Here is a 15,362-nt window from a genome sequence, read left to right on the forward strand (position 1 = left end):
TGCCCAATATGCTACTGGAGATCAGTGGAGAAATAACCAGAAAGAATGAAGGGATGGAGCCAAAGCAAAAAGAATACCCAGCTGTGGATGTGACTGGTGATACAAGCAAGGTCCGATGCTGTAAAGAGCAATATTGCATAGGAACCTGGAATGTCAGGTCCATGAATCAAGGCAAATTGGAAGTGGTCAAACAAGAGATGGCAAGAGTGAATGTCGACATTCTAGGAATCAGCGAACTCAAATGGACTGGAATGGGTGAATTTAACTCAGATGACCATTATATCTACTACTGCGGGCAGGAATCCCTCAGAAGAAATGGAGTAGCCATCATAGTCAACAAAAGAGTCTGAAATGCAGTACTTGGATGCAATCTCAAAAATGACAGAATGATCTCTGTTCATTTCCAAGGCAAACGATTCAATATCACAGTAATCCAAGCCTATGCCCCAACCAGTAACACTGGAGAAGCTGAAGTTGAACAGTTCTATGAAGACCTACAAGACCTTTTAGAACTAACACCCAAACAAGATGTCCTTTTCATTATAGGGGACTGGAATACAAAAGTAGGAAGTCAAGAAACACCTGGAGTAACAGGCAAATTTGGCCTTGGAATACGGAATGAAGCAGGGCAAAGACTAATAGAGTTTTGCCAAGAAAAAGCACTGGTCATAGCAAACACCCTCTTCCAACAACACAAGAGAAGACTCTATACATGGACATCACCAGATGGTCAACACCGAAATCAGATTGATTATATTCTTTGCAGCCAAAGATGGAGAAGCTCTTCATGTCTAAGAGCACTAAATCCCTTCATGATGACATCAGCTCCTTGTGACTAGCAGAAAACCTTATGTCAAATAAGTGCTTGATTGCATTGAACTCCCCCTTCACCAAAATCACATATATTGACATTCCTCCACTACTTTTTTGGAGCAGTTTCTCAGAACTCTGAGGCACTGTCTCCCAGCCTGCAGTCCTCATTTTGCCCAGATGAAAGTTAACTCACAACTCTCACATCGTGCATCCTTTTTAAGTTGACAGTGGTAGTGTTTTAGTCGCTAAGTCATATCCAACTCTTGGGACCCCATGGATTGTAGCCCGCCAGGCTCCTCTGTCCATGGGATTTTTAAGGCAAGAAAACTGGACTAGATTGCCATTTCCTTCTCTAGGAGAATCTTCCCGACCCAGGGACTGAACCCCAGTCTCCTGCATTGCATGCAGATTCTTTACCAACTGAGCTATGAGGGAAGCCCTTAGTTGACAGAGTACAATGTGGTTTTGGAGTCCATCAGATCTTATCTGAGTCTCATTTAGGCAGTGTTTTAGCTCTGTGACCTTAACCAATTTGCTTGACTTCTAAACCCGCTTCCTGGACAATATGGAATTTAACCTGAGGCCAGTGAATATTAAGAAATCCTCACACCCTTTGTGTTCCAAAAATACCTCACTGCAAGGACCCACCCCTCCCCACAAGACTTTGTAAGGGTGCAGATGCCTTCCTTGTTTACTTATTTGGAGGTCACACAGTCTCCAAATTCTTATTTGTTATTTTACAAATGCATAGCTGAACTGCTTGTCCCTATAGTTTAATCAGAATAAGACTTGTTATTGTTAACCAAATTTTCTGTTAAGCTTTTCTCCCCTCTCCAGAGCCCTGAACTCCTGTCGACCCTCAGCCTGAACCAGCATATAGCCCCTTAAAGGATCCTTCTCAGAAAAATAAACTAACCTCAGGGTAAAACAATCTCTGATCCACTATCTAATCTCACCATTCTTTCGTCCCGCTTCCTTGCACCCGGGTCTCTCTAGCTTTGTTTACTGCTCTGTGAAAGGAAAACCCTTTTTGCTTAACTCTGAAGAAATTTGCAGGTCTTTCAGTCAACTCGTGCTCCCTATTGCAATAGTTACCTGCCTCTTTAAAGCAGTCTTCCTCCTCAGTTACAATAAGTGTTTTGAACTAAAATTCCTCCTTATTAAGTCTGTTAGGGGAAGCACACTGACTGAAACCGCCCACCCTGACCAGGCACCACAGTAACCATTTGCATGAGTTGTTTTACAACAGGAGGTCCTGGTAAGGAAAACGGAACTAATAAGTCACTACCAACCAGAAGAGTTCAGGAAAGGTCAAAAGGAGACAACACATGTCCGACCACCTCCCAGAATCCTTCTCTCTGGCATCCATCTTGGCTGAACAAGGCGTGCACCACCAGGAAGGACTCTGAGTCAGAATAATTGGCTAAAGATAGCCCGGAAACTAATCCCAGACTGAGCCACGTGGCAGAGCTGTTCTCCTGGGTTCCCTTACTCTACTGCTCTCCACCCGGTGCCCTTTCCCAACAAAATCTCTTGCTTTGTCAGCACATGTGTCTCCTCGGACAATTCATTTCCGTAGACATAGACAAGAGCCCAGTTTCAGGCCCCAGAAGGGGTCCCCTATCCTGCAACAAGTCTGGATTCATTCTTTATTTGACACTCCTTTGCTGAATGAGGGTCATGGTGGAGATATTTGACAGAATGTGGTCCACTGGAGAAGGGAATGGCAAACCAGTTGAGCTATTCCAAATCCTGAAAGATGATGCTGTGAAAGTGCTGCACTCAATATGCCAGCAAATTTGGAAAACTCAGCTGTGGCCACAGGACTGGAAAAGGTCAGTTTTCATTCCAATCCCAAAGAAAGGCAATGCCAAAGAATGCTCAAACTACCGCACAATTGCACTCATCTCACATGCTAATAAAGTAATGCTCAAAATTCTCCAAGCCAGGCTTCAGCAATATGTGAACCGTGAACTTCCTGATGTTCAAGCTGGTTTTAGAAAAGGCAGAGGAACCAGATATCAAATTGCCAACATCCTCTGGATCATGGAAAAAAAGAGAGTTCCAGAAAAACATCTATTTCTGCTTTATTGACTATGCCAAAGCCTTTGACTGTGTGGATCACAATAAACTGTGGGAAATTCTGAAAGAGATGGGAATACCAGACCACCTGATCTGCCTCTTGAGAAATTTGTATGCAGGTCAGGAAGCAACAGTTAGAACTGGACATGGAACAACAGACTGGTTCCAAATAGGAAAAGGAGTTTGTCAAGGCTGTATATTGTCACCCTGTTTATTTAACTTATATGCAGAGTACATCATGAGAAACGCTGGACTGGAAGAAACACAAGCTGGAATCAAGATTGCCAGGAGAAATATCAATAACCTCAGATATGCAGATGACACCACCCTTATGGCAGAGAGTGAAGAGGAACTAAAAAGCCTCTTGATGAAAGTGAAAGAGGAGAGTGAAAAAGTTAGCTTAAAGCTCAACACTCAGAAAACGAAGATCATGGCATCCGGTCCCACCACTTCAGGGGAAATAGATGGGGAAACAGTGGAAACAGTGTCAGACTTTATTTTTCTGGGCTCCAAAATCACTGCAGATGGTGACTGCAGCCATGAAATTAAAAGACGCTTACTCCTTGAAAGGAAAGTTATGACCAACCTAGATAGCATATTCAAAAGAAGAGACATTACTTTGCCAACAAAGTTTCATCTAGTCAAGGCTATGGTTTTTCCTGTGGTCATGTATGGATGTGAGAGTTGGACTGTGAAGAAGGCTGAGCACCGAAGAATTGATGCTTTTGAACTGTGGTGTTGGAGAAGACTCTTGAGAGTCCCTTGGACTGCAAGGAGATCCAACCAATCCATTCTGAAGGAGATCAGCCCTGGGATTTCTTTGGAAGGAAGGATGCTAAAGCTGAAACTGCAGTACTTTGGCCACCTCATGGGAAGAGTTGACTCGTTGGAAAAGATTCTGATGCTGGGAGGGATTGGGGGCAAGAGGAGAAGGGGATGACAGAGGATGAGATGGCTGGATGGCATCACTGATCTGATGGACATGAGTCTGAGTGAACTCCGGGAGTTGGTGATGGACAGGGAGGCCTGGTGTGCTGCGATTCATAAGGTCGCAAAGATTCAGACACGACTGAGTGACTGATCTGATCTGATCATGTTGAATGAAGATAATAGTATATCTGGCACACAGTATGTGCTCAATAAATGGAAGTTGTATTGTTACCACCAAAGATAACATCCCAAATCAGAAAGGTGAAGCCAAGCTCAGTTCCCGGCTCAGGTCCAGCTCCAGAGCCTACCTTTTCTGCCACCAAGGCCCCGAAGACCAGGGCCCGGATGATGGGGGAAGCCATGTTTGGACCCTATCGTTTCAACAGTGTATGAAAAACACTGAACTGAGTCAGAAAAATCTATTTCTACTCCCCTTTTGATAATCACCTACTGTGTGACCATGTGGAATCCCTTTGTCTTTTTAGGACCCAGTTTCATGAGAACTTTGATTTGGATCAAGAGTTTTCAAACTGTGCCCTGCAGCAGCCTAGGGCTCCACAAGAGAGGCCCGAGTATTTCACACATCTCAAAATTCTAATTTTTAAAATATATTTAAATACTTTCTGAGCTATCCTTCAAAAAAACACCTGCTCAAATAAGTTCTTTGCCCTATTTTAACCCACAAGACATCATTAGTTATTTTGCCACTGGGTTAACTAACTCTGATCTGGGCTCCAACTAAAGCTTCTTCTGCCACCTTTGCTTAATGGAAGGCCATCCTGAGACTGAAAAAAAAGAGCTATTGGAAAGGACCACATTGTGTAACTAGTCATCCAGTGAAATCAAGGTTGTCTAGAGTCCGCACAAGTAAAGTCAAACCAAGATGTTCACTGGATCTGAGACTGCTATAGGGATATAGGAACATCATTCACAACCCTGAGCAAAACAGCCTCATTGTTCTAAAGCTGTACTGTTCAATAGAACTTTCTGTGATGGAGGAAATTCTCTGTGTCTATATACTGTAGTCAGGTTTGCCTAGTGAACACTTGAACTGTGGCTCATGAGACTAAGGAGCTGAATTGTTTTTATTTACATTTAACTTAAATTCAAATAACTAATAACTTGGCCAGTGGCTATCTGGATAGTCTTTAAAATAAACAATTCTTTGACATTTGAACTTGGAAAGTTAATTTAGACTGTTAAAATAACATCTTCATCTGTTCTTCATACTGGAGTTTTCCCCAGTTGTCACATTTGAAAACAAATGATTCTTTTAAAAATTTTGCAAAAGCAAACAGATCTCTAGGAACCCTTTAAATTCTAGGATTCTTGACCAGAGACACAGATTGTTATCGACCTGGGCCCTAGGACTCTTTAATCAATAGAAATTGATAAGAGACCAGACAAGAATTTCAGGCAAGACTTTATTGCAGTTTGTGCTGCAGCAAGAGGGAGAGAAGACAAGAACTAGGTCCCCGAGGAGAGCTGCTTGGGTCATTAAATGGGGTTAACAGTGGGGTCGGGGGGAGGGTAGTGAGGATCCATGGGCTGGGCAGGGGGCATTGCTAGGTGGTCTGCCCGCTCAGATAATACTGAGTGCAGGACCTTTCGCAGTACCTCACTTTTGCCCCAGGCACCACAGGAATATCCGTTGGTTTATGTCCTTTTTGTATCCTATTGTTCACAATGCATGCAGTTATTTTCAATCACCTACAGTTCCTTTGTTTTCTTTGGCTCAAGGAGACATTTGTCCAGGTGCAAGCACTTCAGTAAGAAGGTCCCAGGTTCAGCTATATTTCACCCACAGAAGAGACTCCTCCTGGGATACTTTGCTCTGTAAGTATAAAGATGTCTATAATTACATGAAGAAAGGACTAGACTAGTTTTGCCTGGCCTGAGTTGAGGCAGACATTATCCAGGGGCAAAAGTCACAGAACAACCACATGGTGAGGTAGTCAAGTATTAAATAACTTGTCTAGGGCTTTCCTGGTGGCTCAGTGGTGAAGAATCTGCCTGCCAATGCAGGAGACATGAGTTCGATCCCTGGTCTAGGAAGATCATACATGTCTCGGCACAACTAAGCCCATGCACCACAACTATTGAGCCTGTGCTCTAGAGCCTGGAAGCCAAAAACCACAGAAGCCCGAATGCCTTAGAGCCCATGCTCCTCAACAAGAGAAGCCATTGCAGCGAGCAGCCTGCACACCACAACTAGAGAGAAGCCCTTGCTCACAGGATCTAGAGAAAAGCCCTCACAGCAACAAAGACCCAGAACAGCCCCCAATAAATAAATAACTTGTCTAAGATGACATCACTGGTAAGAGGCAAAGTAGAAATCAAATCCAGATCTGTCAAGTTGTCAAACACTGGGCTGACTTCCTACTGACCACAGCACTCATGGCTATATTGTTTAACAGAGAAAATACATAAGACGGATGCTTCCAGAACCACGTGCTTGCCAATCTGCATTATCTCCCTGGAACTGGGCTTTAAATGTCTCCAAGGAAGGTGAGCCTTCTGACCCACGAGGGTTGCAGGCAGGTAAGGGTAAGAGAAGTCGCTGCTTTAGGTGAAAACACCTCAAGTCTCCTCAGTCTTGTCATAAATTCACCATAAAACATCCCACATCTCATCTTGTTCTCTCCAGTGACCAGTAAGCTCATTGTTCAATGATTTGATTCTTAATAATAATTCTTAGTAATATTCTTTAAATGTCTCCATAATAATTCTTTATATTAAAAAGAGATTTTCCTCTGCAAACCTAAAAGTACTCTATTCTATGTACTTTCCTGAAACCAGCCAATGAATATAAATTTGCTTCCCTCTTTTTTTATTTATTTATTTATTTTTCTTTTCATCATATTAGGAAACTGAGGCTCAGATAGATGTAGGCTGAGGGACTAGGGGGTTGGTAGGACTAGGGACAACCTCTAGCCAGGTCCCAACCAGATTTCTCCCATCCCTTGCCCAGTGTCCACACCCCCTAGGGTTTTAGAGTTATTTCTCCCAAAGGGGCTTGGTTTTGCTCCATCTTATCCAAAAGCCCCTCACCAAGTCGCCCAGAATCTTTCCAAGTACACAGAGTGGGCCAGAGGCCACACCACCTATCAGGCAAACTTGAAAGTGGAGAAAATTTACAGAAAGATAAGCTATCACCTTCTCACTCGTTACTGTCTTCAGCAAAATTTCCCTGATTATGTGTGTGTATTGTACTGTTATTAGTGCTAAGGAAAATGGAAAGAACAACACGACATTCTCAAAAGGCTCACCAGCTAGCAAGGGTAATGAAAAGGAAAGGAAGCAGTTTAATCACTTGATGAAAGCACCTGAAGAATCAGGTTTACCTTGTGTTGTATGGCCATGTTGTTTAAGGGGAAACACTGAAAATGTTCTTTGGTCTACCACAGTCCCCATCACTCTGCCCACACTGGTACTGACCCCAGACCAGCTTCACTCACTGGTGCTGCCTCTCTCTAGGACCCAAAAATGCTGGTGAGTTTGAGACCCCTGCTTTGTAAAAAAAGACACTGTGATAGGAAAAAGGCAGAAAACATAAAGCACTACAGGAGCATTCAGGATAAGACACCAATTGTGTAGCATCTAAACTAAGTCTTCAGTAGGAGCCCACAAGCTGAAGAAGAGAGGTGGGGAAGGGCACCTCGGACAAGGGGCACAGCTGGTGGTCTGGGGACCTGGGAAGGGGTGCTGACATGTTTGGGGACTGTCAGTGGTTGGGCTGGAGATGGCAATGACACCCCACTCCAGGACTCTTGCCTGGAAAATCCCATGGATGGAGGAGCCTGGTAGGCTGCAGTCCATGGGGTCGCTAAGAGTCGGACATGACCGAGTGACTTCACTTTCCCTTTTCACTTTATGCATTGGAGAAGGAAATGGCAACCCACTCCAGTGTTCTTGCCTGGAGAATCCCAGGGACGGGGGAGCCTGGTGGGCTGCCATCTGTGGGGTCACACAGACTTGGACATGACTGAAGCGACTTACCAGCAGCAGCAGCAGTGGTTGGGCATAGCTGACATATGGTAGTGAGTGGAGAGACTGGTGTTGGAAAGGTAGGTTCCAGCAGATTCTGAAAGGCCTGGTAGTCCATCTCTAAGGCATTAGAACTTTCCTCTGTAGACCTGCAGACCTTGAGCAGACATTGGATTGGGAAAACTAGAAATAATTCCAGATTAATAAGATAGATAACTCACTAAAGTTTGGAAGTAGCCTGTAACAGGAAGGGTTGGAAGCATGCATGCCTGCACGCATGGTCACTCAGTCCTGTCCCACTCTGTGCAACCCCACGGACTGTAGCTGTCCAGGTTCCTCTAGCCATGGGATTTCCCAGGCAAGAATACTGGAGTATGTTGCCATTTCCTCTGCCAGGGGATCTTCCCAACCCAGGGACTGAACCATATCTCCTGAGGCTCCTGCATTGGCGGGTGGATTCTTTACTGCTGAGCCACCAGGGAAGTCCTAATAAATGAATGCATAGGAGGTGGGGGAAGGGGTTTTCCAGACAGAACTGTTCCAGAAGCTCCGAAACAGCTCACTGCTGCTGACACATAAATGCTTCCTTGTCAATTGAATATCTATAGCTCCCACATTGTGCCTGTGAAGCTAACAATTTCTTATTAGAAATGAATGCATAAATATATCTACCAACAATCCAATGATTCCACTTCTGGATATTTATTTGCCCAAGAGAAATTGAAATTTATGTCTACAAAAGATTTGCTCAGTGATGTTCACAGTCACCACTTTATTCAGAATAACTGGAAGGGCCCAAATGCCCATCAACAGGGGAATGGAAAAATAAATTGCTGTACTTCCATTAAATAGAATACTACAGAATAATACAGCAAAAAGAACTGAAGATAAGGCTCAGCCTCAAAAGTGTTATGTTAGGTGAAGGGAACCAGACCCCCCCAAAAGTACATAGGAATGAATGATTTATATATAAATACATATATTATATTCTAGAAAAGAAAAGGAAATCTGTAGTGAAAGAGCAGATCAGTGGTTGCTTGGGGTCAGGAGCAATAGGGGGAAAAAGGGCAGAGGTTGAAAGGGAAAGGTCAAGGCCTGTTAAAACTCATCAAGCTGTTTACATCTAAGATCTGCACACCTATCTTTTACATGAATCATATTAAATTTTTTTTTCACTTTGCTGTACAGCAGAGATTGGCACACTGTAAATCAAGTATCAGTTAAGTTGTGTCCAACTCTTTGCAGCATGCCATGCCTCCCTGTCCATCACCAACTCCCAGAGCTTACTCAAACTGTCCATTGAGTTGGTGATGCCATCCAACCATCTCATCCTCTGCCGTCGCCTTCTCCTCCCACCTTCAATCTTTCCCAGCATCAGGGTCTTTTCAAATGAGTCAGTTCTTCGCATCAGATGACCAAAATACTGGAGTTTCAGCTTCAGCATCAGTCCTTCCAATGAATATTCAGGACTTTAGGATGGACTGGTTGGATCTCTTTGCAGTCCAAGGGACTCTCAAGAGTCTTCTCCAACTCCACAGTTCAAAAGCATCAATTCTTTGGTGGTCAGCTTTCTTTATAGTCCAACTCTCACATCCATACATGACTACTGGAAAACCATAGCTTTGACCAGACAGACCTTTGTTGGCAAAGTAATGTCTCTGTTTTTTTAATATGCTGTCTAGATTGGTCATAGCTTTTCTTCCAAGGAGCAAGTGTCTTTTAATTTCATGGCTACAGTCACTATCAGCAGTGATTTTGGAACCCAAGAAAATAAAGTCTGTCACTGTTTCCATTGTTTCCCATCTATTTGCCATGAAGGGATGGGACTGGATACCATGATCTTCGTTTTCTGAATGTTGAGTTTTAAGCCAACTTTTTCACTCTCCTCTTTTACTTTCATCAAGAGGCTCTTTATTTCTTCTTTGCTTTCTGCCATAAGGGTGGTGTCATCTGCATATCTGAGGTTATTGATATTTTTCCCAGCAATTTTGATTCCAGCTTGTGCTTCTTCCAGCCCAGCATTCCTTATGATGTACTCTGCATGTAAGTTAAATAAGCGGAGTGACAATATACAGCCTTGACGTACTCCTTTCCTGACTCGGAACCAGTCTGTTGTTCCATGTACAGTTATAACTCTTGCTTCTTGACCTGCATACAGATTTCTCAGGAGGCAGGTCAGGTGGTCTGGTATTTCCCATCTCTTTAAGAATTTTCCACAGTTTGTTTTGATCCACACAGTTAAAGGCTTTGGCAAAGTCAATAAAGCAGAAATAGATGTTTTTCTGAAATTCTCTTGCTTTTTCTATGATCCAGCGTATGTTGGCAATTTGATCTCTGGTTCCTCTGCCTTTTCTAAATCCGGCTTGAACATCTGGAAGTTCACGGTTCACGTACTGTTGAAGCCTGGCTTGGAGAATTTTGAGCATTACTTACTTCAGTTTCTTAAAAATAAACAAAAATGAATTTAAAGAACTTTAAGTAAGAGAGGGGAACAGGGACCCAGACAGGTAAGGAGAAAAAGAACTGTTTGGCACTAGCAGAGGTGCGCAGACCTGGTAAAGAGTCCCGGGGGGTGGGCGGGGACGCCAGGGGCGGGACCCCGGAGCGCCGCGGGAGCGGGCCGCCAGGAGTGCAGTTACTCCTCTCGGACGCTAGGGGGCGGCGTGGGCAGGGGAAGGGCGCGCCGCGGTGACCCGGGAAGTGGCGGCGAGGGGGCGGGCCCGTGCGCGGGAGGCCATGTGGGCGCCGGCGCAGCCGGGAACCGCGCGAGTCGCCATGGCGGAGCTGCAGCAGCTCCGGGTGCAGGAGGCGGTGGACTCCATGGTGAAGAGTCTGGAGAGGGAGAATATCCGGAAGATGCAGGTAGCGGGGCGGGAGCCGACCCGGGGTTGGGGGGAGCGAGTACGGTGCGGGATTTTCTTCCCCTTGCCGCAGCCGCCTCAGGATCCTTACTCACTACTGCCTCCCAGCCTGCAGACCCGGGTCGGGGTGTCCCTGGGGTCGTCGCTGCGTCCTTGGAAGCACTGTTCACTCTTAGAACTGGGGCTTCGGCTGAGCGAATGAAATCTGAGCGCCCTCGGCACGCGCAAGGCCGTTTGCCCGCCCCCCACCCCCCAGGCCAGGCGGGGTAGGGGGTGTCCCCTCGCCAGGGTTGAGAAGCCCCCTGGAGTAAGGTTTCAGCCTCCCCCACCTTCCCGTCTTGTGCGGCCGCTTCGCAAGTGAGCAGCCAGAGCCCGCCCCAAGAGCACCGCCAAGGTGAAAGACGGTGCTCGGCCTCCTCAATGGCCTGGTCATACTCGGCTCACGCAGCGATGCCATATGCTGTTCCGCTTTGATCCCCAGAATGTTGTGCGGCTGTTGATCCCACGCTTGTCAAGGTGTCCCTGGAGTCAGTGGACCAGTTGCCCCTTGGTGGATGGTTACTAGATCGCTGACCTCTGAACCCTGTGGTTTAGGCACCTGGTTTTCAGAACTTGGCCCAGTCTCATCCTCCACCACCCTCCCCGTCCATCCAGCCTTCGGTTCAACAACTGTCAGTGAGCTAGCGGCAATGAAACACTCTGCTAGGCACCGAGGATAATATTTCCATTCGTGGTTTTAAGCTCTTGGTGTCTGTTCTAAGGAGAGGTGCAGGTGCGACGCGCCCCCTAGCCTCTGCTGCACTCGGTGGTGGTCATCTCTGCACGAAGGCTTTCCTGCCTCACCCGTCTCTGCCCTCCCCCCACAGGGCCTTATGTTCCGGTGCAGCGCTGCCTGTTGTGAGGAAAGCCAGGCGTCCATGCAGCAAGTGCACCAGTGCATTGAGCGCTGCCATGCACCTCTGGCTCAAGCTCAGGCCCTGGTGACCAGCGAGTTGGAGAAGTTCCAGGTGAGGAATACCCCAGCCAGACCACTCCAGCCCTAGATGTTGCTCTTTTGCAGATGACAAGCGTTGGTTCAGAATTCTTGGCTTTAGTGTCTTGTTTTTGTGTTAACATCTGTGACAGTCCTATGTCCGGCTAGTCTTTACAGGGTTTAAAATTCTGGAAAAGGTCCTAGAGGTTGAGTGCTGTAAGAATTTCCCATAGAAACAATGCAAAAGGGAGTTCATGACCAAGAGCCTTATGCTTTTTTTTTTCATAGACATCAAATATATGTCTACTGTACTGTATGAAGCTTTGTAAAATATGTTAGTTCATTCTTACAATAGCAGAATCCCCAGGAAAGTGGAATAAGCCAGTCTTTAAAAGGTACAGATTAGAGCAAGATCCTACCATCATTTCGTGGGTTTTCCCACCCAGGATGCCCCTACTTACTGTACCCAGAGGGCAGCTCCTGTGTCACTAAAGAGCAGTCATTTACATGAAGCATTATTTTGGTTGACTTATTGATGCCTGACTCATAAGCCTCTCTGAGGTCACTAAGAGCCTCCTCTCCCCCTGCCCTGCCCCATATTTCTTTCTGGAGCAGCAAAGGGTGTCCCCAGCTTCCTTTTACTCCCTTCCTCTGGGTATACTTTCCTGAAACTTGGGTGGAAGAGGGCCCACTTCTGAATCAGTATTTCATAGCCTGGGATTCTTTTCATGTGGACAAATTTATATCCAATGTGAAACATTTTTATATTCTATGTAAAATTCTTCACAATGACTGGCACTGTAAAAGGATAACTTCTCCAAGGTCATGAAACTCCAAAGGGTTTCTCTGTGTTTGACACTTTATTTTACAAGTCTTTCCAAGTTTGCTTCTTGAATTACTGTACAACGTTCTCTTCCATTCACTGTTCAGTCCTGCAATCAGACTTACTTTTCCATTGCACCAGAACCACTCTTTCCACTCCCTTCCATGGGGCTAAATCCAATGGTCATTTCTCATTCCTCATCTTACTCAGTCTGCCTGCATCATTGACACAGTGGATCACTCTCCCCCTTGTTTAAAAATCTTTATTCATTTGGCCACCAGGATAGGATAGCTCACTGTCCTGGTCACTCCCTGCCCCGCCCCTGCTCCTTTCTTGTTCTCATTTACTGTCTTTTTTACTCTCTCCAATCTCTGAAGAGCATTGGAGTGCCCAGGGTTATGCTTGGACCTCAATCTAGTTCTGTAGTCTCATAGCAAATATCTATATACTGACAACTCCTGCATTCATATCTTTAGACCAGCTTCACTCCTTATCCAGATTCATATATCCAGCTGTTTCCCCAACGTCTTCACTTACTTGTTTGTCCATCTCCCTCCACTGGAGTATCAGTTCAGTGAAAGAAAGAGTTTTATCTGTTTTACTCATCGCTGTATTCCCCAACAATAGGGTCCCTAGCACCTAGTAGAAGCTCAATAAATATTTGCTGAATTGAGTATTTTTCTGTAGTGATGCCAGACCTTATAAAATCAGGGTGTTTGAAAGTCTGTAGTTGAGTAACAGTAGCCTCTAGTTCCTTCTTACTTCCTGGAAGGCACTTCTTACAACTTATTCGGTCATTCAGCTGCTTTCTAGGAATGCTTTGTCTGGGCCCTCATGGTGCCACCGTCTGTTTTAATCAGGACAGTCTTGGTCAGTTCCACTATAGTGTCCCTTTAATTGATCAAGATAATACACGTCAAGCCAAAACACGTAGTATAGAACGTGGCACAGGATCAGCACTTGGTAAATGAAGGTCAGCCTTTCCGCTTCTCTACCCTTTCCCTTCTTGCCGCAGGACCGCCTGGCCCGGTGCACCATGTACTGCAATGACAAGGCCAAAGATTCAATAGACGCAGGGAGTAAGGAGCTTCATGTGAAGCGGCAGCTGGAGACCTGCGTGACCAAGTGTGTGGATGACCACATGAACCTCATCCCAACCATGACCAGGAAGATGAAGGAGTCTCTCTCTTCCATTGGGAAGTAGCTGTCTGCTAGTGGCCATCAGGGCTGAGGGCAGGAATCAGTTTAAAAAGACGAATGGGGATTTGGGTCTCCTTAATAAGGAGAGTTGATGAATGAGGAAATTAAGAATGGCAGCAAGTCTAAGGCCTGTGTTTCTTTCCTCTGGATGCTGGTTCCTTTGTGTTTCAATCCTAGAAAGTGAAATGGAGAAAGAGCGGTGCTAAAATTTGGGTCACAGATAGCACAGGAGGTTTGTTGTGAGCCTGAATTTCATGCGGCAAGTACTTCTCCTACCAATAGGGAGTCTCCCTTGTACCAAACCAGGGCCCTCCAAGGTACCAGATCCTCTTACTGCACAGATACCAAGAGGCTGGCAGGTTCACGTAACCAGCTTATGGTCTAATGGAGTGTGAAAGGTGTTCTATTTGGTGTCCACCTGCTGTTTACCAGAAGGATCACGACAACATTTTCCACAAACTAATAAAATCCATGCAATCACTAATGTAGAAGGGGGCAGGGGGCTTCCGGGGGTTGGTTTTGCTTGTTTTTCTTTTATAGACAAGGGCATGACATTAAAATGTAAAGTTGGGAGAGGCAGTTTGGATAAAAACTTTGAAAGGGTCCCTGCAGGTACTCATTTCTGACCATCAAGATGTGGATGTATGTTTCTTAAAATTCTCACACATTACATCATTCAGCCGGGAGACCCTGCAAAAATGTAAGAGACCTCACACTGGTAAGGGAAGCAGGTGCTCTCCCTCTCCCTGGCAGCCGTGGCGGGCCCTGAGGCTGCCTGCGGCAGAGTCAGCCAAGCAGCCAGACAATCTTACAGTGACACACAGCCTTGAGGGGAACGGGATTTTGACAGTATAATATGCTCATATTCAGGAATGAACAGTGAAAGAGGAACTATTAGCTGCTTAATTAAGAGGGCTGTGAAGGACGGGCTTTGGAAAAATCTGTCATGAAACAGGATGAAAGCCTAAGCCCAGTGTTGCTTACTTTGCCTCCTGAAATAACAGAGCTTTGTTGAGACAATCCCCTGGCAACAAAAAAAGTCGAGGGAGGAAAAGTAAGCAACTCAGGGATGAACTGTGGCCCTTTTAGAGCGATAAAGGGACCGCCCTCCATCACCAAATACCACTTTTGCCAGGGCCTTGGCTACATGCGTTCTTGCCCCAGTTCTGGCCCCTTATCATTTTGATAAGGACCTTGTCTTTTTACCAACTTACTTGAAATGACAATATTGTCTGCTGTTTCAACACTGTGATATATTTTCCTAGTGGTTTGGTTTTCGAAATAAATAAAGACTTAATTTTCTTCCACTATTGTGTTTTTTCCCTTATATCTGGACAGTGAATATATAACTTTGTCAGGATACTTCTCTTTGTAATGTGTGAAATAAATTTAAGATGTCCCAGGGAGTGAAAAGTAGTTACGTGTTTTAGTCCGGGTGCTTATAAATGAGAACTTTGAGGACATAACTCGAGCACTGTGAATGTTAGTCTGTTAATGTAAAAAGACAAACTGGAAGGCTGAAGAATTCAGTATCCACATCAGGTCTCTAGCTTCCACCGTGGAACTAGGCAGGCGGCCCTGCGCTTCCCACACCCCTCCGTCAGTTGTCTGTGTTTGCCTTGTTCTCATTCAGAGGCTGTTACTTGACCCAAGAGCTCGCACACATATCCTACCGTTCAGAAGACATGGTTAC

General features: G+C 45.4%; 1 protein-coding gene across 2 annotated transcripts; it reads left to right on the plus strand.

The window, feature by feature from the left end:
- The first annotated feature begins 10,516 nt into the window (after positions 1-10,516).
- On the plus strand, positions 10,517-14,976 carry FAM136A (family with sequence similarity 136 member A). 2 transcript variants are annotated; one of them, XM_019969963.2, is made up of 3 exons: positions 10,517-10,674; positions 11,540-11,680; positions 13,485-14,976. In XM_019969963.2, the coding sequence occupies exons 1-3, from the start codon at positions 10,549-10,551 to the stop codon at positions 13,671-13,673; spliced, it is 456 nt and encodes a 151-aa protein (XP_019825522.2). In that variant the 5' UTR covers positions 10,517-10,548; the 3' UTR covers positions 13,674-14,976. The 2 variants fall into 2 exon arrangements, with proteins under 2 accessions (XP_019825522.2, XP_070654565.1); XM_070798464.1 differs by lacking the exon at positions 10,517-10,674 and adding an exon at positions 10,943-11,445.
- The last annotated feature ends 386 nt before the right edge of the window (positions 14,977-15,362 follow it).

This window comes from Bos indicus, chromosome 11 (genome assembly GCF_029378745.1).
Source record: "Bos indicus isolate NIAB-ARS_2022 breed Sahiwal x Tharparkar chromosome 11, NIAB-ARS_B.indTharparkar_mat_pri_1.0, whole genome shotgun sequence".
NCBI classification, from domain to species: Eukaryota; Metazoa; Chordata; class Mammalia; order Artiodactyla; family Bovidae; genus Bos; species Bos indicus.

Coding starts and splice junctions, on each gene's coding strand:
- FAM136A (XM_019969963.2), top strand. CDS start 10,549: ATGTGGGCGCCGGCGCAGCCGGGAACCGCGCGAGTCGCCATGGCGGAG. Junction 10,675..11,539: donor AGAATATCCGGAAGATGCAG/GTAGCGGGGCGG, acceptor CTCCCCCCACAG/GGCCTTATGTTCCGGTGCAG. Junction 11,681..13,484: donor GCGAGTTGGAGAAGTTCCAG/GTGAGGAATACC, acceptor TTCTTGCCGCAG/GACCGCCTGGCCCGGTGCAC.